The 23,950-nt window shown below is 39.9% G+C and overlaps 1 protein-coding gene across 2 annotated transcripts in view; it reads right to left on the bottom strand.

The window, feature by feature from the left end:
• LOC144714301 (Nucleic acid-binding proteins superfamily) overlaps nt 1-13,382 on the bottom strand; it is a 32,673-nt gene extending 19,291 nt beyond the window's left edge. The window contains exons 1-9 of one of the 2 annotated variants that reach the window (XM_078589022.1): nt 13,068-13,382; nt 11,669-11,855; nt 10,279-10,351; nt 9,950-10,097; nt 7,558-7,667; nt 2,365-2,519; nt 2,152-2,288; nt 1,878-2,021; nt 1,232-1,392 (exon numbers count right to left, since the gene is read on the bottom strand). In XM_078589022.1, the coding sequence (XP_078445148.1) occupies nt 1,232-1,392; nt 1,878-2,021; nt 2,152-2,288; nt 2,365-2,519; nt 7,558-7,667; nt 9,950-10,097; nt 10,279-10,351; nt 11,669-11,855; nt 13,068-13,352 (1,400 nt within the window). In that variant the 5' untranslated portion in view covers nt 13,353-13,382. Of the gene's footprint in view, nt 1-1,231; nt 1,393-1,877; nt 2,022-2,151; nt 2,294-2,364; nt 2,520-7,557; nt 7,668-9,949; nt 10,098-10,278; nt 10,352-11,668; nt 11,856-13,067 lie in introns of both variants that reach the window. The other variant, XM_078589023.1, reaches the window with a different exon arrangement.
• Nucleotides 13,383-23,950: the final 10,568 nt, after the last annotated feature.

The raw sequence follows: 23,950 nt of genomic DNA, 5'->3' as shown, positions 1-23,950 counted from the left end.
AGAGGGGAGTATTGACACATTCTTTATGAGAATGCATCGGGGGAGACTCAAGAGAACGAAGGAACACCTGGAGTCATGTACGAGGAGGGCCGTACGTGCGACCCCTCTTTAAATGGCCACCTACACAGGTAGACATGACCAGACTTTTTTTTTCAGGATTTGGAAGCAGAGAAAATTCAGGAGACAAAGAAGTCAATATGATCCTTGATGTAGGCTCATATCGGGGAAGGGGCCAAGACAACAAGTGTAGATTTTCCTGGGGTTGGGGAGTAGAACAAGAATGATGAGAGGAGAGGTCACCCAATGGCAGGGATCAACCAGAGACAAGCCGCCTGAAGATGTGATAGCGAGGAGAAGATCACAACGGTGAGGATTGTAGAGGGGACAGACAGTACTGAGATGCTGAGGGAGAAAAGATAAGGAACTTGAACTTAGTAATAACTTCCTAGCTGCCCTCCTAGAGGGAGGGCCACCACATTTAAATGGAACACATAGAAGAGAAAAAACGAGGCTGCCCATAGATGGGGATGGGGATCCTGTCAGGAACCAGAGCAGCGGGAGCCACTGCGGCCAGACGAGGAGTCTCTGAAGGAAAGGCAGGAGAGATGAAGCTATTAAAAAAGATAATCTTTTAGGAAAGGATAAAAAAATAATTTGAATGCTTTAGGACAATTTGAAAGGAAAATGAAAACTCATGGGCATGACACATAAGTGGACTGAAAATGAAAACCTTTGGTAAAGTTTGAATCTTTCAGACAATGAATGAAATAATGAAAAAACTTGACGATATGTAAATTAATGAAGAAGTATTATGATAGGACTTTGATTTAGGTACCTGTCTAGGAACGGATAGAAGAGAGATCAATTGGAGACAAGTTGGTTAAAAATCTGGAGTTTGCTGGAGGCAGGGATCACTGGATAGTCAAGGTCTCGTGAACCACGAGAGAAAGTGATACCATGGAGAGGTTGAACCAAAAGGCAACTTCAGCACTTCAATTTTGTCTGCTCTCCCACCAGGAGAGCTACAATAACTAATAGGAAATTTCCCTAAGATAACCAAAATGTCCTGAATACATTAAAGGCCAGAAGATACCCCTGTGATATAGGATCATATCATATAGGAAGGAGGGTGTGACCAACACAAGGCATCTCGAATAGCAATCAACTAAAAATGTATAGAAATCCACATTATCTGAACCACATATCTGTCAAGAAGAGAAGTTGAAAGTACCAGCACGTAGAAAAATGTAGCTTTATTACAACAACTCCAGTAGGATCCTCAAGCATTAAGGAATAGGTGAAATCTGGTGACCCAGTGTCTCGGCGAAGGTCCCTCACAAGCCCATAAAGGCATACCCGGGTCATCTTCCCACGAAGGTCGACAACATACACCTGCACAGACAGCAGAGAAACAAGGGCCTAAATGTCTAGCATGCAAGGAGAACTAATTCTTTGAAAAGAACACTGACTTAGAAAAAAGGGTTTGGCACCCGTCGATACTCCATCAATGGTCAAGGTCATCCACCCTGACAATAGTTGAATTAAAGTGATGTGGATTATTAGCCAGCAAACATCTTATCAACATCCTGTCAACGTTAACCAGCGTAATGGTTATTGAGGGAATGTTTTAGAACTTATTCACTGTTGACTTTGGTGCTGATGCCCATCAACACTGATGGAGTTTACGTGCAATCATCAACTGTTCATCAACATCAATGTCAACATCAATGGTTATTGAGGGAATGTTTTAGAACTGTCCATGACAATGGGATGTGCAGAAACCTATTCAGAAATGCAGGCTTGCCCCTTGTAACTTTTTATGGATTCACCAGTTCAATTCAAGAAAACTCAAAAGAATAAGGCTACTGTATGCTTACTCGATCCTGATAGTTTCTGAAGTCCACAGAACCTTCTGAATCACAGAGTAATGTTACTTGAGAATCTTTAAGATCCTTACTCCAGGCAGCAGCAAAAGGCATACTAGATCTTTGCGACCTAGACTGGGTGGAGGCAATGAAAACCTGGATAGAAGAATCCAACATCATGAGGAATTGAAGAAAATAACTTGATTTTGCGTAGGCCATTGGAAATATTTGTTTTAGATATAACAGCTAAGACACTAGTGGCCTTCTCATGACTATACAAAGTTACCTGCTCTTCAGGTTGAACGAAAGGCACTAGATATAACTGTGTGGCACTTCCAAACTCGACTGTAATGCCCTCATTTTCCCCAAAGCCGCAGTTAATTGGCGTCCCAAGAAAGGGTTTCTCCAAGGCAAGCATACTCCCTACACTGAGTACAAGACAAGAATCAGCAAACCACCAATGGCATTAGGTGATGATAAGAATAGAGAACCCATGAACCTGAGGAGATTTCCGAGAAGAGTTTGGTCGCCCCAGAGTACAAATTCTTGACTGATACCATCACAGTCAACAAGGGTAATACGCCGCCTTTGAACGTAGCCTGGCTTTGCCTGAATTTCACCCTGTTCAATAAACTTAACCCTGAAGAAAAAAGGCTAAAGAAAACATTAGTAACCGAACAACGAAAGGAAATTGTAAATGGTGCACACTTTTCAAACATTAATTATTCACATGAAGCAGAAGAGACAAAGATATCTTTACATAGTTACATTAAGCATAACCATCATTGTGACCACTAAAAATAGCTAAAATAGTTTCAGCTTCACAATGGGCTGGACATTATAATGGCAACGGTCATCTGCTGAAGCGATCATGCATAAAAATATTGGGTGTTTGTAATCCTATAGTGAGTCAAAATTATTACAGTGACACATTTATTGCAAAAATCAACATGAAAAATTGACTGCATAACAGAAGTGGATGATTCACACCCCAGGTTAGAACGGAAACAAAGATGAAGGAACAGTAAGAGAAAAGTAAGAGAACAGGATATCAGTCTGTCTAATAAGACCCCAAACCCCCATTGGCGTATTTCTGTAACTTAACTCAGGATTTTCTTTCTTTCAAAGCATGTCTTCCCCACCCTGCCAACCCATAATGAAGTAGGAAAGAATATGTATTTTGTATTACGAACTAGCGAGCTAATAAAGGAAAAGCAAAGGAAGCGCAAGATGCTGTGGAAAGACTGATCAATACAGTATCCCCTTGAAGAGGGCATATCAGTGCATGAGATGCTTTCTAAACGATACAGGTGCTGATCAAGGACAGCAGCCGCCACTGCTTATCTCATTAACTTTCTATTTTCCTAATCTTTTGTCTAAATTTTTAATTTACTTTTACAATCCAGTTCTCAATAAAGGACCAACTTCAACATTTCTATCAATTACACAATCAGAGATTGGAGGTATCAGTTTTTTGCACTCATCAGTTTTTTCAGCATCGTTTTTCGGTGGTCTTCTTTTTTCTCTTCAAAAAAAAATCAGTGTCTGGATAAAGAAATGCTTAGGAAATACTGAATCAAAAAAATTAATTATGAGAAAAAATTTTATCGACAAGGAAACATCTTACAACTGTAATTATTTAATCACGTCTGAGCTATTGCTTAAAATTGAAACATGCTCACTGACAAATCAACATACATCCCGACTCAAATCCACAATACATTGAACTACCAAGAATGTCAACACTCTGAATCTACTGAACCAGAAACTAGGATCTTTGAATCCACAAGAGTTGCACCTGAATCCACAATCTCTTGGATACAACTCTTCAGACTATAAGCACCACTGAGGAACTCTCACAGCACAAAGAGTACTCAGAGTTGGAGAACAACTCTGAAATTAAGGGGAAAATAGATTGAGAGGGAAAGTGAGCACATTGGGGGCCTTCTATTGGCCTCAAAAAAGAGTGTGACGCACAAAATGTAGAGAGTAAAGAGACAATATATGTGCCAGCTTCTTGTCAGGTATGATAGACAGGTGGTGAAACCAATTTGCCTTCAAAATGACAATAAAACGATTTCTGAGTTGTAGCAAACCTGACGCTAGATTCTGTTACGACTCCCTTGAATATACCACTGTCATAACTAAACGAGAATGTATCAATTGATTGGAGAGTGATGGTGAGTAAGAATCAGAAGGAATCAAGACTGTATAACACCAGATTGTTTGTAAGAATCAAGATTGGAAACAGTGAATTTGAGCAGTGAAGTCTGAAGACACAGAGAGATAAGATGGTGACAATGAGCTGCTCTCTCCCTCGGGGGGTGTTGCAGGGATTGAGCTGAAGAAATTCCACCTGGCTTGGAGAGTCTGGATCAATACTCCCCTCTCTAACAAATCTGAGGATCAGTCAGATTGACTTCTCCACGAGGACAGGAGGATCTCCAGCCCTTTCAAATGACTTCAAGAAATTGATATCCCCTTCCTCCTTCACAATCTGCTTCATTTTTAGTAAACCTCTTCTTTCCTTATTGCATTTGAAATGGCACGGGTGTGTCTTGCACGTAACTAAGCATTACGACTATGTCTCTAACTTTGGGAAGTCCTCGTAAGGACCTTACCAGATTGTGGTAGATATCAGGAGATTCAGTCAAATAGATTGCTGTCTGTTATGCCTCCCCGTTCTTGATAAGAAGATTGCAGCGTGGAGTTGCTGAGAACCAACAATGCTTCCAAGGATTCAATATCAAATGTGCGATAGAGTTGAGAAAGTACAAAAAAGAGACTCAAAAGTAGAACAAGAAGATGGAAGGGAAACTCGAACTAGTGTATCAGATCGATAATCCTCCCTCTGGATCGGGAACCTCCCATTCTCCAGCCCGCTGCTGCTGCAACTAACTTCAAGATCTCCTCCTTTCTAATCTCCTTCCTGCCTTTTATTTATAGGCTCTTATTCCATTGACCGTTCTACCTACATTATCCAGCGACATTTAGATCTCTGATACGTACATGGTAGACTCTTATCACCACTCCCTCCCTCCAAGTCCAAATTGTCCTCAATTTAGGAAGGCAGGGAACTGTTAAGAAATGACACTGACGTCTTCCCATGTCGCTTCAAAATTGGGTAAATTCTTCCGCTTGATGAGATGCTGCACCCCTTTTGTGGAGAAACTTCTTTTAATCACTGCTTCAGGATAGACATGTCATTCCCATTCATTAGAAATGTTAGCAGGGACAGGTAAAATGTTAATATTATCTCCCACAACTTTGCGTAAATTTGATATATGGAAAACTGGGTGAATATTTGCTGTCTCGGGGAGGTCCAGTTTATATGCTACAGGTGCAGTTTTTATTACAATGGTGTAAGGGCCAAATACTTTGGCGCTAATTTTTCCAACATTTGTTCGGCAAAAGATTTCATCATATATGGTCAGATTTTCAAGTATCACCAACCTGAAACTCAATATCATGACGATGTTGATCTGATTTCCTTTTCATAATTGCTTGGGCTTTGGTCTGGTGGCATTGTAATTTGGATAAGATATTGTCTTTTTCTGTAAGGAGTCCAACAAATCTAGAGGACAAGGTAGAGAAACATAGTGGATGATGGGAGGAGGATCTCAACCATAACAGCTTTGAACTGTAATAACTATATTTGTAGTTATAACTTTATGTGTCAACTTTTTAGACGTGTGAAAAGAAGTTTTATAACTATATTCTGTCCATACTAACCATTGTGGCCAATTCTTTGGATATTCAGAAACAAAACAGCGTAGGTAGCATTCCAAGCTTCTATTCATGACCTCTGTTTGTCCGTCACTTTCAGGGTGATAGGATGAAGTGAGTTTGAGCATTGTTCCCTGAATTTTGTGAAGTTCTCTCCAAAAATAGCTAGTAAATGCCTCTGTCTGAAACAACAGAATGGGGAATTCTGTGTAGTCTGACAATTTCCTTAATAAAAATGTTAGCAATATAGGGGGCCATGAACGGGTATTTAACACCCACATAATGGCAATATTTGCTGGACCTGCAAACTACTAGCATTATAGAGTTATATCCCTCAGATTTTGGTAATCCTCCAATGAAATCAATGGACACGTCTTCCCATATATGTTAAGGGATAGGGAGTGGCTGTAGTAACCCTGCGGGAGAGAGTTTTGTTGATTTGCAACACTGACAAATTTGGCAAACGGCGACGTATTCTTTGATTCTCTTTTTCATACCCTTCCAATATAACTGTTGTGCAATAAGTTTATGAGTTTAAAGTACTCCATGTCCACCAATTTTGGCATCGTGAAACTCTTTTAGGACCAGGGGAATAAGATATGAATTTATGGTAGTACCATTTTACCTTTGTAGAAAAGAACATTGTTTTGCAGAGAATAGTTTGGTGTAGTGGGTAAATGAGAAAGAAATGTTTGTTTGACATCGGAGAGTTTGGGATCTTGGTCAATCTCCTTATCCAGAACTGGCCTATCTAACCAATGTGTCACCGAGATGCTGTGGCAATGTGGTTGATTATCTGCCATAGATTGGGATAAAGTGTCTGCCACTATAGTGTGCGTTCCTGCCTTGAACCCGATTTCAAAGTTGAAACCCAACAGTTTGGATACCCACTCGTGATAATGTAGCGGTACTCCTATTCTGGGGTCGAAGGGATCATAGAAAACTTTAAAATGGCATTTGAGATATAAAACTGCATAGAGGTACTCTACATGATCCTGCCCAATATGACCATTCGGATTACATTGACGTGGATCACTTCACATTAGAGAATACAGAACATAATACACAAGCACCGTGGAGATCCAATCACGAGAGGCATACAGATCTGTCAGCCAACACTGCTCTAAAGAGCCAGTTCGAGTATCTCAACCGGATGGAATAAAAGAAAATATTTACGCACCTCATATGTTAAAGAAACCAACATACAATTGAAACTCGGCATCCCATGTATATTTACTTCCTACAGGTGTACTTTCAACTGCTTCATTTATGTAGTATGGACAGCTTATCAGATAAATGTATATATACAACCCGATTATGTAAGGCTCTCAGCCAGTTATCTTTGACGAATAGAAAATAAGAGCTCAGCCATTGATGCGTCACAAAATTGTTGAAGTAAAACATCCTGCTTAAAGATGAAAAGTAGCACTCTTGCTATCAGCAATAGCTCTCCAGTTGTTAGACGCTTGAATCCAACATGGAATCAGAACCAGGTCGCACATTCAAATCACAGAAGCAACATGCTACATGTTTGGGCCAGAAGTAGGCCAGCAGTAGGTGTTGTGGGGAATTGCTGAAGAACAAAATCCTGCTAGAAGATGAAAAGTAGCGACCTTGGTATCAGCTATGGCTTTTAGCAGAGTTGGTAAGTGCCTGAATCTAACGAAAATGTTTAATTTTCATTCATAAAAAGGTGCAAAAAGTATTGAACATTAAATAAATAAAAAAGTAAAAGGAACTTGGAATATATCGTACTATGAACCTAATCATCGCCTGTATTTGGTGAGCATACCAAAGAATATGTTTGCAGAAATAATCAAAAGATAAAATATTCACATAAAATGGGCGAGCAAAGGGTAGCCATGTAAAAATTTCAAATTCAATGATTGAGGGTTTTACATAAAAGGTTATCCCAAAGCTCAACATAAAACATGAGTCATTATTGCAAACACCAAGATATTCTTACCTTGTGTAGAAAGAGTAGGAAGTGCCCTGCTTAAAATCGTTTGCAGAAATTGAAGAAAATGTATCTGAACAGAATTGCGCACCCAGAAGCATCGCATCTTCATCGTTGTCCTGTGAGAAAAAAACATTTACAAAGCTGAGCAATGTCAGAAGTCTCTATCAGGACAGAGAAAATAGGATTTGAAAGATCAATAGGAGAGGAAGAGGAATATCCAAGATCCGCCAGATGCAATAAATTGGGGGTCTAAGACGGATACAGCTTGAGATCCAAAAGCATTTCAGAATTCACCCACTGTCAGCCTAGAATGCATGCTGATTAGAATGGCCTAACGAGCTCCCCAATCACCACTGTTAGCCTGTTTTCCAAGACCTTTGCTATGATAAGGTATTAAGAGTTAGACAGAGAATTAAGAATAATTCACCAACACTCGCATCCCTTTGACACTTTGGCAGCATACCAGATAGGTGTCGTTAATCCTCACCGGAACTCCTTGACGGTGGCTACTATCTATGCCTTAAACAACTCCCAAAATGCCCTAAAAAAGCACATTGGGAAACCACCAGCCCTTTGATGACTTAAAAAGAACACTGGAGTCCATTCCCTGTTCAGATCCTTGCTGGCAACCCAAATCTCTTCCTTTGAGAAAGGTCGCACCAATGGCCCTGATTGCAATTTGCCATGAGACGGAAGAACCTTGTGTTAGCATCCCCCTCCTTCAGCCACGGCTGCCTTGACCTTTGTCTCCAATTCATCTGCACCATATCTTTCTCTGCTATCATCAACATGCACCCGCGCTGCTCATTTTCCTCCTCTTCTGATAGGGTTCTAGAATACTCAAGACCATCCAAATCCTTAATTCCGACTGAGGCATTGATATGCTCCCAGGATGATATTGATGTAGCAATTGACAAAAAGAAACACTACTTTGAAATTCAGAGATTACAAGGAATTTCTAAATTTAGAAATGCTATCCAACAACAGTCACTGATGAGGACAGAACACAAGCAATGTGTGGGAAGAATGCAGTTGGAGAAAAAGAGGTGGAGTGAGGAGAAAAGATCGAGACGACGCAGATGGCTCTTATCTTCCTCTGAGGAGTATCTCCCACTTAGCCCATTGTCGTGACCGCCAATATCCAAGAAGGTGTTCAAATGGTCTCTCTTCCTTATTTACAGGTGGGGTCCTTGCCTATTCATTTCCTCTTTCGTCATTTGACGTGACAATGGTGAGACGACTCCTCTTTGTCATTCTCTCTAAGTATGTCGGAGTGAGATCCGTATCAGGCATCAGATGGCCGTCTATTTCCCACCCCTTATTTTTTTCCAAAACTCCTTTTTTATAGCGTAGGCCTCCAATTTTGTTAGCCAACCTCATCCTTGCTGAACCCTCTCTTGGACCAGATGACCCCTAGCTGATAACCTCCTTGAAATCCGCCTCCTAGGGTCAGGGAGGAGAACAGAAATGATTAGGGAATGACAAAGTATCGCCAAAGCAAGGGTCACTGTTCTACTGAGGAAACCTTCCTCTGCAGCGCGTGGGAGAGAGAAAGGAGTCACAACCAGTGAGAGAGAGAGAGAGTGTGCCAGGCCTCATGACTGGACCCTTGTACTCTGGGATTTCTTCTGCACATAGATCCAACTTCAGAACACATCGTGACCAACCCCTTGTTTGACTTTTCTCATTAAATATAAAAACCCTCATAATCGAAGGCTAAAATAAACAGCATATTTATCAAAAATCCCTGCACGGAAAAAGCACAGGCCTCGCTGCTATCACTCTTGGATTTCTGCCACCGTCTAGCATACTTGCCAGCATAGAGGTTGCTTGTTGATAGGTGTAGTGTCTGGGATGTAACTGCCCTTTGATATCAAGTTTGTCCTGAATCCTTCCACAATTCCTAGTGAAGGTCTAACTGGTTCTGCATAGGGAGTGTGTTCTGAAAGATTACGGTGCTTGTAGAAGTTGTAGAATTTAATCAGCCTCAGCAGATACATTCCTCACGACTCGAAGGCCAACTGTCGTTCTCATTTCCACCACTGCACCAATTCCATCTTTTATGCATGCTCCAGAAAATTCATGAAAGGCGTCAGGGTTATGCACACCAATTCTTTCAAACTCATGCCTGTCATCTAGAGTCATAATCCCATCCATTGGAAAGCACATCTAGAGATTATGGTCTCAATATAATTTCCCTCTGTGGGAAAGTTCAGCCGCTGGAGAGAGTGAGGAAGAAAAGACAAAATAAATGTCTCCATTTTAATATGTAATAATTTAAACATGACTTAAAATTACAAGATGAATCTCACTATACTAATTCCCATTCATAATGCAAGACAGCAAAAACAAGAGACGAAAATACATAAAATAATTAACAGTCCTGGATGTGGGCTACCTCATCCAGCAATATTAGGAGGTACTCTGTGGGCAAAAGCCGCAAATAACCAGATCCTGTTGCACCGGTCCGGAGGCAACATCCAGTAAGAAAGACTTCTCGCCCCTCCTTGAAAATCCCATGCTCGGGATGCACCAAGTTGTAGTATCTGGCATCAAAAATCATTTTCAGACAAGTCGCACCAAATAAAGGATGCCTAATCAAAGCTGATGAACATTTTCATGAGCTGCAGCTTTTGTCATTAGTAAAAAGGATATCTATCAAAGAAAAAGGATGTTCAAGGCATTTCTATAACTCTTCATAGGGTGAATGACCTTCAAACACCATACCTCCGGTGGAGATATAAATCAATCGTACAAGAACTCCAAAAATCTCCTAACTTCAGCATGTAAATGTCCGTTCCTGCCAAACAGGACTAAATAGAATTAAAATGACTATCTGAAAGTAAAAATGATAGAGGTCGTTTTCTCTACTTCTGACATCTTTCTTTCACTGTTCATATTATCATTTCTCGTTTACAATCTTGGTTCGAGGTTAGTGTAGATCTGCACCCAAGATTTTAAGCGAAAGATGTATTTACAAATTTATATAGTCAAGTTATTTGATCAAAGATACAATGCAACAAAGGCAAACGATTCTTATTTCACTAATACAAATGTAAAAGATTTTGTGTGGGGTTCGCCATCCTTAATGATGATGACAACAAGATGATGGTGAGTCTTCATCGTCTCAGTCGCTCATCTCTGACTGGGATAATGATGATAAAATCATCATTGCCAGCTTATCGGAGAAAGATGAGTCATCACTGTCCTTGTCCTTTGTCCATGACAGGATGATGATAACCGAGATGTCATCCTCATCTTAGAGGAGCATGATGACGAGGACAATGATGATGATCCAGATGATGGAAGAGAAACCCACTTGACTTGTCACCGCCGCTTCAGCCTGCTGCTGCCATCGGCCTTCTGGCAGATCGTGCGGTTGATATGCCAGCCATATGACCAGCCTTCTATTGTCTCTCCATTCTGAGCTTCTTGTCATTAGTGAGGACGACGAGACAATGATGATGAGTCGTCATCGCCCTTGTCGTTCGTCTGTGTCAAGATGATGCTGAGGATGATGAAATCGTCATCACCAATAAGGCTTTTGACAATCATGATCATATTTTTGGTTGATGATGATGAGTTCATCCTGGACGGTGAACCCTCCTCTCCATTTTGGGTGTTTATCGTAATGCACTAAAAAATTGAAATAATTAAATTTCATTACCCACTAAAAAACAATGGAATCACTTGGGTCTCAAGGTGATAGGATCCTCAACCTATCTGGGGGTAGTTTCTTCATGTTAGCCCATAGGGGCATTTCAGTCATTTGGCTATTATGTATTTCCTTTAAATAGGGATGCCCTCCGTTTAGGAGGGCAGCCAAGAAGTAGAAGAATGAAGTAGTGTTCTTGTCTTCCCTCTCCTCGTCTACATCTGGTCTCCCTCTCTCCCTCAATGATCCCCGGCCTTCGTGATCGTCTCTACCTCACCGCGTCTTCACACGGCCCGTCCCCGGTCGATCCCTGCCCCATCCGTTCGACCCTTCTTCAGATCATTCCCGTTTCTCCTCTCTACCCCGGGAACTTCTACCCCGCCTCGTCCTCTACCCTCCTTCTGATACGAGCCTAGATCAAGGTTCGTATCACATGGCAGCAGATTTGGATGATGAAAATACCTGGCAGGACATAAACCTTGAGCACGACTGCTTCCAGAATGCTGTTTATTGACAAGAACTCCTTTTCATAAATTGCATCAATGGTAACCGTGTTTGGCAATCTTGTCCGTCTTCGTCGCTTATCCAAGGGAATCATGTGTGCAAGACTCCTTCTAGAAGAATGATACCTCTTTTGCTCATTCCACGCCTACAAGACATTAAACATACAAGTTGTGCCCCAAATAAGAGCAATGGTATGGCAATTATGTCAGGAAGCAGATGAGCTTAACCTCAGAGAAAAAGAATCACGTAGACTTTTCAATAAGATTATGTAAAATGATGTGAAACTTGTTCAAGAGAGAAGAAGGCCTAACAAAATCATGGGGACTTAAATGGATCTCATATCTTTGTTTTTTAACCCCATATTGTATGGTGGATCTTGAAAGATGTGAAAGATCTTCCTCCAAGACGTAGATATAACTCTAATTGAAGACGGCTTTCCACAGCATTCCATATGTTATTCCTAAAGTCGAGTATGGAATTATGTCACTCACTTAAATTGAATATTTGTTTCGCTCATTTTCCTGTTAGGATTGGAAATCCTGTTCTTTGCATATAAAAATCATCAGATCATTGGTTTTGGAAATGGTGTAATGTAAAGTTTTCTTCGAATCATTTCTACTTGAATTTAACCTTTCAGCAAAAGACCGTAGATATTTCAAATCATTTGCTGACATGGAAAAAGTAAGGCAAAACCTTAAAAATGATTTAGATATTGGACGCATAATGGTAAAAAAGTGCATCTCATTAGGACGAAGATCGCAGCCTTCTCTAGTCCCCTCACAATATTTTTCCCTATTGGTTTAGCCTGCTCTAGCCCGTTCATTCGTAGAGCTACTCACTGAAAAAAACCGTGAATTTTGAAAGAACTTCTCGTCAGCCTTTCCCAGATATGAATATATCTGATGCAGAACGGGAAAACTCGCATCAGCATCTCCATTTTAATTAAAACCAAGTTCTGAGAAATAGAAAACCCGGTCAGCCAGAAGTGAAGAACTCGCATCAGCATCTCAATTCCAATAAAAACACGGGTAAAACTAAAATCCAAGTTCTGAGAAATGGAAAACCCGGTCAGCCAGAAGTGAAGAACTCGCATCGGCATCTCAATTCCAATAAAAACACAGGTATAACTAAAATCCAGGTTCTTAGAAATCGAAAACCCGGTCAGCCAGAAGTTAAGAACTCGCATCAGCATCTCAATTCCAATAAAAACACGGGTATAATTAAAATCCAAGTTCTCAAAAATAGAAAACCCGGTCAGCCAGAAGTGAAGAACTCGCATCAATATTGCATTTTCAATCAAAAAAAGGGTCTGATTCACATGCCAAGCTCTGAGAACTAGAAAGCCCGAGTGAGTAACCTGGAAGAGCTCGGAGAGAATGATGGCCGGCGTGACTCCGCTAGAGTAAGCGAGGCAGGTTTTGAGCATGCGAGAGACCACCCAACTCCAAGACGGACTACTCCCCTCATCAATGACTACGCTATCAATCTCGCCAACAACAGATTTCCCTTCCTCCTTCAATGGCGATAGCTCTGAGATCGCGTAATCCACGAATTTGAGAAAAGCGTCGTGACCCATTTGGATTTCGGCCAAGATTTCATCTGGGTCGCTTCTTCCTGGATCTCTGGAGGAGCCCTTCTCCATGATTTCAAGCAATGGCGGGAAGATTCGGACTTTGTTCTTCTTCCTTAGAAAAATAGCAGTTGGCCCAGCATTTATTTAAACTCATAATAGGAAATTATGTTAATTAATTTCATCTCTAATTCTATACTTAATGAAGGCAGAGGATTAGGGAAGGTTATTATGATTCTGTACATAGCACAAATTTGCTCAAAGGAATAACTTTATTATGATTTTGAAATTTTATGTTGCTGATAGAAGAACATTAAAGTGCAAAATATTCAAATAAGCATAATCAAATATCCTGCAGATAAATAACGTTTTTTTAAATATTTACTGGTGTGAAATTATTTTCATATCAATTGGATTCTACCACTACTTAGATAATAATTATAATGTAACTCAAATTTAGGGGCATTATGTTTATATTTTAATAACATTACGTTTAATGTGTGCATGAATGATTTTATAAAATATTTATTAGACACAAATTAAATTTACAATTATTGAATTCCTCCACAACCTACGCAATTATCATAATGTTAGACAAACTTAGGTGCATTGTGTTTTATTTTGTAAGAACTTTAAGTTTATTGTGGGCATGAATTATTTTATAAAATATTTATGAGACAAAACTTAAAATTTCAATGATTGGATTCCACCAATACATACATGATAATTATAATGTTAGTCAAACTTAGGACCATTATGTTTTCTATTTTAAGAACATTGAGTTTAATGAGGGCATGAAGTATTTTATAAAATATTTACGAGTGACAAATTAAATTTAAAAATATTGGATTCCACCACTACCTACATAATAATTATAGTGTTAGTCAAACTTAGGGCATTATGCTAAATATTTAAAGAATAGTAGGTTCAATGTGGGCATGAAGTTTTTATATAGTATTTATGAGAAAAAAATGGAGACAATAGAAATGAATGACAAAATATACCTTTACGAAAATAAAGGTGAAATGCATTCGCACGTCATGATCAATACAAGAAATATTGGTGTTAAAACGTTCAACATGCTGAAGCAAAGAAAAGAGGGTCAGCTAAATGAACCTTCAGGTCCCCGTCATTACCTTTATATTCATTTTCGGTATCATTATTGATGTTGTCATCCCCTCCCCACCAACACTTCAGTGGCATAGGTAGTTCAATGCTCTCTATTGTCAACCTGGATCGATTGTAGTTGATGACGGTAAGATCGATGGAGAAAAATCTCTTTCACGGCACACTTGTCGCCAAGACTGACACAAACTCCTTCGCAACCACAGATAATCATGGGTACAAGTGCTCACATGTAACCTTCCACAAGTGAAATGGTTCTGTCCCCTTAATAAGAGGAGAGCTAATAAAGACATCTAGCTCATGCACGGAATCAGCAAGGGATGCATCTGGCTACCACTCGTCGAGTGGTTCACTTAAAAAAGATGTAGTTATCTAAGCTTGACACAAACATCTAGAAGAAATTAAACTAACCATGCTATGATTAATAGTGACACCATACAAAGTTAAGAAGATATGACTTCATCCTCATAGCCATGGTCAACTAACTATAGCATCATGGATGGATCAATGAGTCCAGCAACACTGAAGGCCTGGTTACAATTGAGGATTGTTGCATATAGTCATATTGGTCTTCATTGCCAAATGAGTGTTGTAGACAGTCATTTGTTATCGTGATGATAAGACACTATCTACTTGAAACATAGTCGTATCTCTGATACCATGCCGAACATTGTCGAGACGTCTCATTATATCTACGATGGTAACAATAGCTTCATTTGTTGTTGGCGACTTTGATAACCATTACAAGGGGCTGCAATATACATGAGAAATCATTGATCATCTTCCAATCCTTGTCAACCAACGCAGGTTTCTTCAACATATTCAATGACATGATTTCAAGAACATCCCTCTTCTCAACATTGGCAACACACATCTCATACATTGAATTCCACCTTATCAGGTAGTCTAAGGGAACCGTTCTCTAGTTTGGTAGCCCACGATGCTTCAGCTTAAACTCTACCAAACCTTGGAGGATGCTTGAACTCATATTTCCCCTAGTGTGGGGGCCTTTCAAATAGCATATGCTAGACACAGGCTCACCTCATTTCTCTGAAGTTTGTGCATCGAATGTCAGTGATGCACATGCAATGTCGGTGAGTTTTCTTTATATGCTCTTCTTCATATACTTGTAAAATGTATGTGAATTTTGTTTGATAGCCCACAATGATAGGATATATTTGTCTACTTGTGCAATATAATGGACAATTCTGATGAAGTATTTATTCCTAATAATTGCCCGCAACAAATTGGAAAGACATGTGAAATGCACCAGTTCTTTTTATCTATACTCTACTGTACGGCAAGTATGATACTGCTTCTAACCACCTGTTGTGTCAAAGTAGTCAGCTATTGACCTATTGCTGGCACTCCTCCCCCCTTGGCCTTCAAGGCAGCATACACTTTATGATGAAACCTCTCTAGATGTCTCAAGAAATGAGTATTGCGTAGATGTTTTCTATGGTCTTCAATGACATCACATAAGTTTCTCTTGAACTGAAGCATGACATCGTGCGAGTGATCCGATTTGCCATCAGCCCATTTGATTTATTGATCTAATATGCAATGCAATCTGTTGACCCAATCCTATAAACTGAATTGATATGGCAAAGTCAATTGATTGATTTACCTAATCAGATCATGATGAAGGTAAACTGTGTGTCAGCTTTTCATGTCATTGCAATTTTAACTTGCCTACAATCAAATAAATTTGATAAAAGTATAAAGCTCACTCAAACGTATAGTTGGAGTAAGGTCGTCTCCACAAGGACTGGCCTTCATAGATTTATTTAATAATTGAGTTATTTGTTAATAAGCAATAATAATACTAAAGGTAATAAGCATGAGAAGAAATAAGTAGTTAATAAGTAGGGGAAATCTTCGGTTAATAAGAGAACTAGATAGTAGACAGGGATAATAATAATGATTATTAAGATTTAAGTGGTTAGAGAAGAGTAATTGTGTTCTTAGTAAGATGTAAGGAGATACTTAATAAGAATAATTATTTTAATAGAATAAAGAAGAAGAATAGAGTAGAAACTTGACATCTAGAGAAGTACTTAGATATACTAAGAATTTAAGAATTAGATGGCTACAGAGAGTAAATGATTATCTAGTTATAATATAATAAAGTAAGTCGCTAGATAGATATAGAGATATTAAGAGCATATATTTTATAGAATGTTATAGAAGTTTAATTTCTTAATTAAAATATGTTCATAAGGTTACTTAGATATAATAACTAGGTATAATAACCAGCTCGGCATCAGGTTACTTAGATATAATAACTAATTAGTTATTATATAATTAATACATTTATTTTATAAGTTATTTATTTATTTATTATATTAGAAAATGGTAGCTAACGGGTAGTTTTGTCGAACGCATCTCATGTGTTCAACAGAATGCACGAGAGAGATTGGGGTGTATATTCATTATATGTTTTAGATTTTTATAACGTTGATAAAAGCAAACTTATATGAATCGATAAAAAAACTCAAATCCACACAAAGTGTTTGTTAAAATGCCTCACAGAGAGTGCGGTGAAGAAAACATGAAGAACATTGATCAATCTCTAACTGTGAATGAAATCAAGCATTAGGATAAGTGAAAACATAGAAATCAACTGAAGAAACCCATAAAAGATCGTGAATATCCCTGATTCGATGAGAAAGGGCGGCGGTGTCGATCACTGCGCCTAGCTTCGGTGTGCAGTCTCATTTGCTCATCTCCTTCGTCCTGGCGCTAATCCAGGCTGCTCCAAACCTTCTCTGATACTTTCTTGAGCTGGTTGAGCCTCTTCGGCGCTATCACCTTCTCCGACTTGGCCAGACGAGCCCGACAAGGGTCTTCTACTGTCTACAATGATTGTGTCAAAAGATGCAAAATTAGGGCCATTAAACCCCCTTGAACAGCTAGGGACAGACTTCCCAGGCCGTCCGATGGAGGGGGACGACCCTAGGGGTCCTCAGGGGCGTTGGATGGCCTGAAGGTCCCCCCCCCCCCACCAGCCAAAAATTGATGTCCGGCAGGCGGGGTCAACGGCTAGGGGTGAGGATGGATGGAGATGCACATGGTCGTCTGATTCCTCTCATCTGGATCTGATAGCTACGATTAAATCACAACTGTGGACCTAGATTAAGTTGGTGTACCTCGTTGGGCCACGTCAGCCACCCTGTCAGCTGCCTCATCATCGTTCCTCCCTCTGATTCATCAGCCAAAGGGTCCCGCGTCCGCGTCATCCGCAACAACCAGTAGGAGCCTTAGAAAAGAAAATAAAAATTGATTAAATAAAACAAGCAGATCTCGTCGTCTGATCTTCTTTAAGAAGATTGGATGGCTGAGATCATATCCGACTATTAAGAAAAAGCCCGACATGACACGCGCTCTAGGTCAGGTTGGCTTGAAGCCCGGTCATGGTTTCTTTTAACATTTCATAAAATCGCGACCCAACGGACTGCAATTGATCTTGCTGTTTTTTGGCCCAGCTCGGCATAAGGTTAAAAAGAACATGGGTATATAATCCCATATTGGATGATTTTGAAAATGAGACGATGTAAAACTTGAGATATATATCCAATATTGAATTAGAACGACTCCATCTCTAAGGGAATATGGTGGTCCTCCATGGGAGCCTCTATGGCACCAGGCTGGGTGTGTGCGGCCAGTTGCCGCCATGCTGGCTATAGGCGGGCTTGAGTGCCTTGCGCTCGACTGCGTGTGGCCGGCTAGGGGCCTGCTTAACCTGGTCAGCCCCTAGCTGGTTGCATTAAATAAACCCCTTATTTATTTATTTATTATACATGTAAATTTTCTTCTTTTTGCTCCTTCTCCCATTTTTTTTTTTTTTTCAACCTTAATTTCACACCTGCAACAACATGAATGACATACTAAAAAGAGCATTAATCATATTAAAAATGATTTAAACATATTTTTTGTTATGAAATTATTGTAAATTTGAAGATAATACATATAAAGTGACCCAAAATGACTTTAAAATATGTATGATTGCACACCACATTTTGGGTCTATCAGATCACACTCAAAGTCATTTAAAAAAATTATTCTTTTGATCTGATTTCGAACAAACAGATCCTATCTGCCCATCAGTAAAACATGGACGAATCGAGAAGAAACTACTGAATTACATCCTTGAAGCATGCCAATTTGATTTTGGGAAAATGAGTAAAAACAAAATAAAAGAAGCAGAGTTTTAAAAAATCAGTTTAGCCTGCAACATTGCTTGTGGTTAAAGGGTCTTATTGAGGAAAGTAAAATGAAAAATGCAAAGAAGTACCTGATCTCTTTCACAATGATATATAGTTTTCAGAACTAGATTAAAGGTATCATTACAAGAAGTTTAGGCCTAGAAAAGACAAAAAAACAGCAAGTTAAAATGGCCCAATCCAATACCACCTTAGCCACAAAACTGAAGAAGGAAATTATTATGCATTCAAAAATAATTCCAAGACCATGTGGTATCTTGACAACATGAACTTCTGATACGAGGTAGCTCACCTCAGAATCAAAAAATGAATAATCTGAACCAATGACATTATCGAATTCAAACCAAATTTCATCAACTTTTGATGTTTGAGCTAATAAATAAAAGGCAATCAAATTATTAGCTAAAACATCAAAAGTCATGTTCACTTCTGAAAGAGTTTGATCAAACTCTGATGAAGTGAACATGACTCTAGTCTGATTATGTTATTTTAGATTTTAATAACGAGTCAAAAGCAAGACAATCAGAAAAAGATTGACTTCTTTCATATAAATGACCTTTATATTTTCAAATCTTGACTCAAGTTTAATTCATATCTAAATCTGATCACATTCTGATTTTATTCAAATGAAGGGCCTAAAACAAGAACATCAAAATTATTAAGTTGACTCTAACTTGAGTATTGAAGGGGCAGTGGAAGTGCTCCAACTCTAGATCAGTCAATCTTCCAGAGAAATCGAATATTGAAGGGGCAGTGGAAGTGCTCAAGAGAAGTGCTTGTGAAAACATAAGTGCTCAAGAGAAGACCCATCAGATTTTGATGTTCAAACACCCAACCAGTTTTTTTCTTCATTTTAATTAAATATTTGGTCAAATTCTCACATTCGCACCAGACAAGGCTTTGTGTGATGTGTGGTGTTATTTACCAGTGGGGTGTTTGATGTGAGGTCCAAAATTTGAACCGCACCATATATCACACTTTTTGCACCGGACGCATAAATGGACTTACCCTGTTGGGGACGGATGACTGTTTTTTATTATTTTTGTCCCTTATTGTCATCAGTCATTTGTCCTAACCTCCGAATGAAAAAAGAACAAAAGCTTGTGTGCCATCTATCCCACTATGTCATTGGGTATTGGATATTAACTCTTGGTTTAGAACCATATGTTACGTCCAACCATATGTCATCCTTTTACTGATGGAACGCTCCCAAACGACATCGACAAAACGTCATCAGAGCCGTCCTCACCATCATCAGCATCATCGCCAGTTCGTGTCCAGCTCGACTGGCACGCCAAAGCATCCATGAAGATGCTCGGGTTTAAATACCCCTGGTAGAGCACGTCCACACACGTGTTTGCTTTTTAATTATCTGTTTTTTTTCATCCAATTTAATGTTTCGTGTTCATCATGACGAGTTCACCGTACTCGTCGTAACACATCCGTATCGTCACGTTTTATCCATCATTTTATTTCAAACTGTTTTAAGTTTTTCCCCTATGTTTTCATTTTTAAGTGTTGTAAAAGGGGTCCCTTATTGGGCCCCTTATGTAAACTTTGTAATGGGCCCATCATGGCCCTATATAAGGCCATGATGGGCACGTTCAGAGACAGATCTGATTATTTTCTAGTGGCAGTTACTTGTGTTGTTCAAAACCAGGTCTCGTTTGAGGAAGAACGGAGAGGAGAAGAGGAAGGAAAGGGGAAAAGAGAGAGTAAGGGAGGAAGAGGTTGTGGGGAAGAGGCATGTCATTACAGTCTACACATACCCGTATCTTGTCGCTGCCGATAGATCACCGATCAGATACCTGCCAACTGCGAACCACCGACCGCTAATCCTTTCCCGCTCGTGGTTGCACCAACGCGTCCATTGCACTCGTCGACACCTGCCTTTTCAAAGATGATTCATCCTTGTGAGGTCTTGCTTGTCATCAAAGTGTCCACGGGAACATCTGCGTTGCACGCCATAGATCGGGGTCTTTCTCCGCACCAGTCAACACCATTGATTTACGCGGTCAGAAGACTGCACCGCGCGCGCACGACATGCCGCTATCCTGCAGTGAAATCTCCACCGACTGCCAGTTCTAGCGCCATGAAATCCGTCGCGCTTCTACAAACGATTTTGCGGATGAGTCTCGCATGCATTCGCGACACCAGAGCAGAAGATTTTGGTCTTGATTGTGCCCGCGACACCAACTGAGTCTCGGTCGTGACTGCAACATTCAGTTGGGTTTCAGTAATGGCCGGTGGAGTCTCGGCCGTGTGGCTGAGTCGCTCATGATTCCTCGAATGGGTACCGATTTGACCCTACTGTGATCCACCCAGCGACCATGCGCGTGCCTGAGTGCGCAGTTGCGGATCAGCTTCATTGCATGCAGAATCCCCTTCGCTTCAACCCCGTTGCTCTGATCAACAAGGGAATGGACAACGTCACCCTTGCTTGTTAAATTGCTGTGGGATCAGTTGTGCGGCCCGTATCCATGGATCAGAGCTTTTGGAACACGCAGAAACCTACGCGCTTCTCCTGCAGCTATGCAGAGTGCACCAGCCCTCCCTTTCCTGCGGCTGACACTACCGTCGTGTGTTCATTGATGTTGTTTGCTGCCAACATCTCGTGCTCCCAATTGCTGTCGTGCCTAAGTTGTACTGCATCCTTGTGTCCTGCACCATCACTACTCGCATTTATTGCCCATCTCCACTTGTGTTCATTCCCCCTTTGGTGAACCTGTCGAGTTCTATCTCTCGCTTGAGCTGAATTGTAGCCATCGTTGTCTCTTCTCATCTTCGACCTCCAAGAACTCACTCCAGCACCGCGTTGTCATCTGCTGTCAAACTCTAAAGTGCCATTACCGGCACACACTCTCTCCGCCACTGCCCACACCAACGATCACAATGACGCAGGTATTGACTACGAGCGTCACCACTGCCAAGTTACACCATTTCCCCTCGTTCACTCGTTACATTACTTTCTTCAGTATAATTTTGACTGCACTCCACCACGCTCGGGTCAGATTAGGTGAGAGAATTTACATCAAGAAAACCAAAAACTGAGTGTTTCCCTATGCACGAGCTGAGCCCGTCTGTTACGTGTGAGCCACTAAGAAATTATTCCGCTCGGTCTCGTAGTCACCGTTGTCGCTCTGACAAGGGTTAGAAGGTCACCTTCATCGTCATCAGTCACCCACTCCGGAGCTCGGAACTCGGTGAATCCCCACAAATTGGACCTGCACATACACTCCATCTAGGTCATTTGCACTCACCTAGTTACATACACCGTTGGGAATTACCTGTCGGACGATGCCTTTGACAACATCTAACATCACTTACTGAAATAAATCATCAGTCTTGACCATGGAGTGAAACATTTGGGCCATCTGTCCCATCCATCATATGGTGCTACGGATTTACTCTTGGTTTTCAACCAAATGTAACATCTAGACCATCAAATAAAAATGAAATGAAAGTGAATACGATATGAGGGATGACTGATTTCGTCATTCTGTTAGGTCCATCCCCAAGCCTTATTTTTACAAGGTTAATAATTATTTTTTAGGGAGTTTCTTGGCCAACTCCATGAAAGCAATTCACCCCCTTATACCTTTTGGAGCCCTTCAAGGATCTTGGTGTCTTAATTATCAATAACTCTAACTCCTGCGATATAGATATGTTTGATGATGAGGTGAAGGTGAGTCATCAGTAGGACAGAGAGATTTCAAATAAAATAAATAAATTTATGAGAATATAAAAAACCTAGACATGAATGGATCATGACCAGTGTGTGAAACAAGGAATTCATGGATGCTTTGTCACACTACCCCCTTAAGCTGGGATATGGATATCAAACATGCCCATCTTGGTGCACTATAAGTTGTATGAGGACTCCCTCGAGCTATTTTTGAAGATGTCGGGGTCATCTTGTTGTACACCTTTGATGAGTGATATGTGACCAATGATAATGTATTTAAAGAAGTTGTCACATACATAATGGCAATCAAGATCAATATGATTTGTGTGCTCAAGGAAGGTAGGACTTCTTGCAATAAAAATAGTCACCATGTTGTCGCAATAAATCTGCACAGTAGTCAAGACAATCATATCATATGCTCTATTAAAACATCATATCTATATCATCTTGCATTTAGTGGTAGCCATAGCTCGACATTTAGCAGCAACACCCAACCACGATGTCAAATATTATTTTGTGTTGCACCAGGTGATGAGGGTTCTCTTCCCCCTAGCAAGCGCAATAATTAGAGGTAGAACTTTGAGCATATCAATCATTATTGTAACCACAATCAGAATAAGTTCTTATCATCAAATTCTCATTATGCCTCTAAAAAAGTTCACATTCTGGAGAATGTTTAAAACATGCCAGAAGCCATAATGCAATAAGCTAGTGTACTTGTTATGGATCATGCATAAATTGACTAAGTAGTGCCAGGGTATTAACAATATCAGGGCGAGGAACAATTAGATAAATTAGCTTCCTGATAAGTCATTAATATTGATGTATATCCTCATAGAGAGGGGTAGTAACCAAACATTATGGTCCAGAGTCAATCATAGGAGTTTTTAGTTTGCACCTTACGATACTAGTCTCTTCTAAAAGATATTGTACATTCTTCTGTTGATTTAACACCATTCACCCATGCTGATATGAATTTTTTACTTCCATCAAGTATTTTGGGTTTCCACAAATCTCAATGGAACTGTAGACACTGCAGATATGTCTTGGCCGAGAGCACTATCACCCCTCCCTATTTCTAGGGATGATCATATCATTCCATATATGAGAATAATAATAATCTTCTCTTTTTTTTTTCAGAGCATTACACCCCCCCCCAATTATAGGGATGATCATATCATTCCATAAATGAGAATAATAATAATCTTCTCTTTTGTATTTTCAAAAAATAATGGGGCACATGTTATATCCCATAAAGCCATGTGTTGTCTTTATGTGGCTGAATTTATTGAACCATAATCTAGGACTTTTGTTTCAAAACATTAATATAACAATTTAGGTGACAGACCTCAGAAGTCTCCTGCAAAGCAACATTCCCCAAAAGATGTTCCTAATGCTTTGTCAGGGATCAAATGGAAATACATTAGACATGTCCAGATGATGAAGTTGCCAATCATAATTGATGGCCAAGGTTACTAGCAAATATTTTTATGACTCAAAATATTTTCAAGATTGTACTTTTGAGTAAAGACACATTTACAAGTAACAACATTGGCCCAAAATTAATGAGAGAGTAACAAAGTCCAACTTATGGAAATCAAAAAGGGTGTTGTATTCCAAATCCATCGCAACCTACC

This window comes from Wolffia australiana, chromosome 17 (genome assembly GCF_029677425.1).
Source record: "Wolffia australiana isolate 7733 chromosome 17, ASM2967742v1".
Classification (NCBI taxonomy): Eukaryota; Viridiplantae; Streptophyta; class Magnoliopsida; order Alismatales; family Araceae; genus Wolffia; species Wolffia australiana.
Note: the sequence above shows the minus strand (reverse complement) of the source record. Positions and strands in the feature narration are given on the sequence as shown.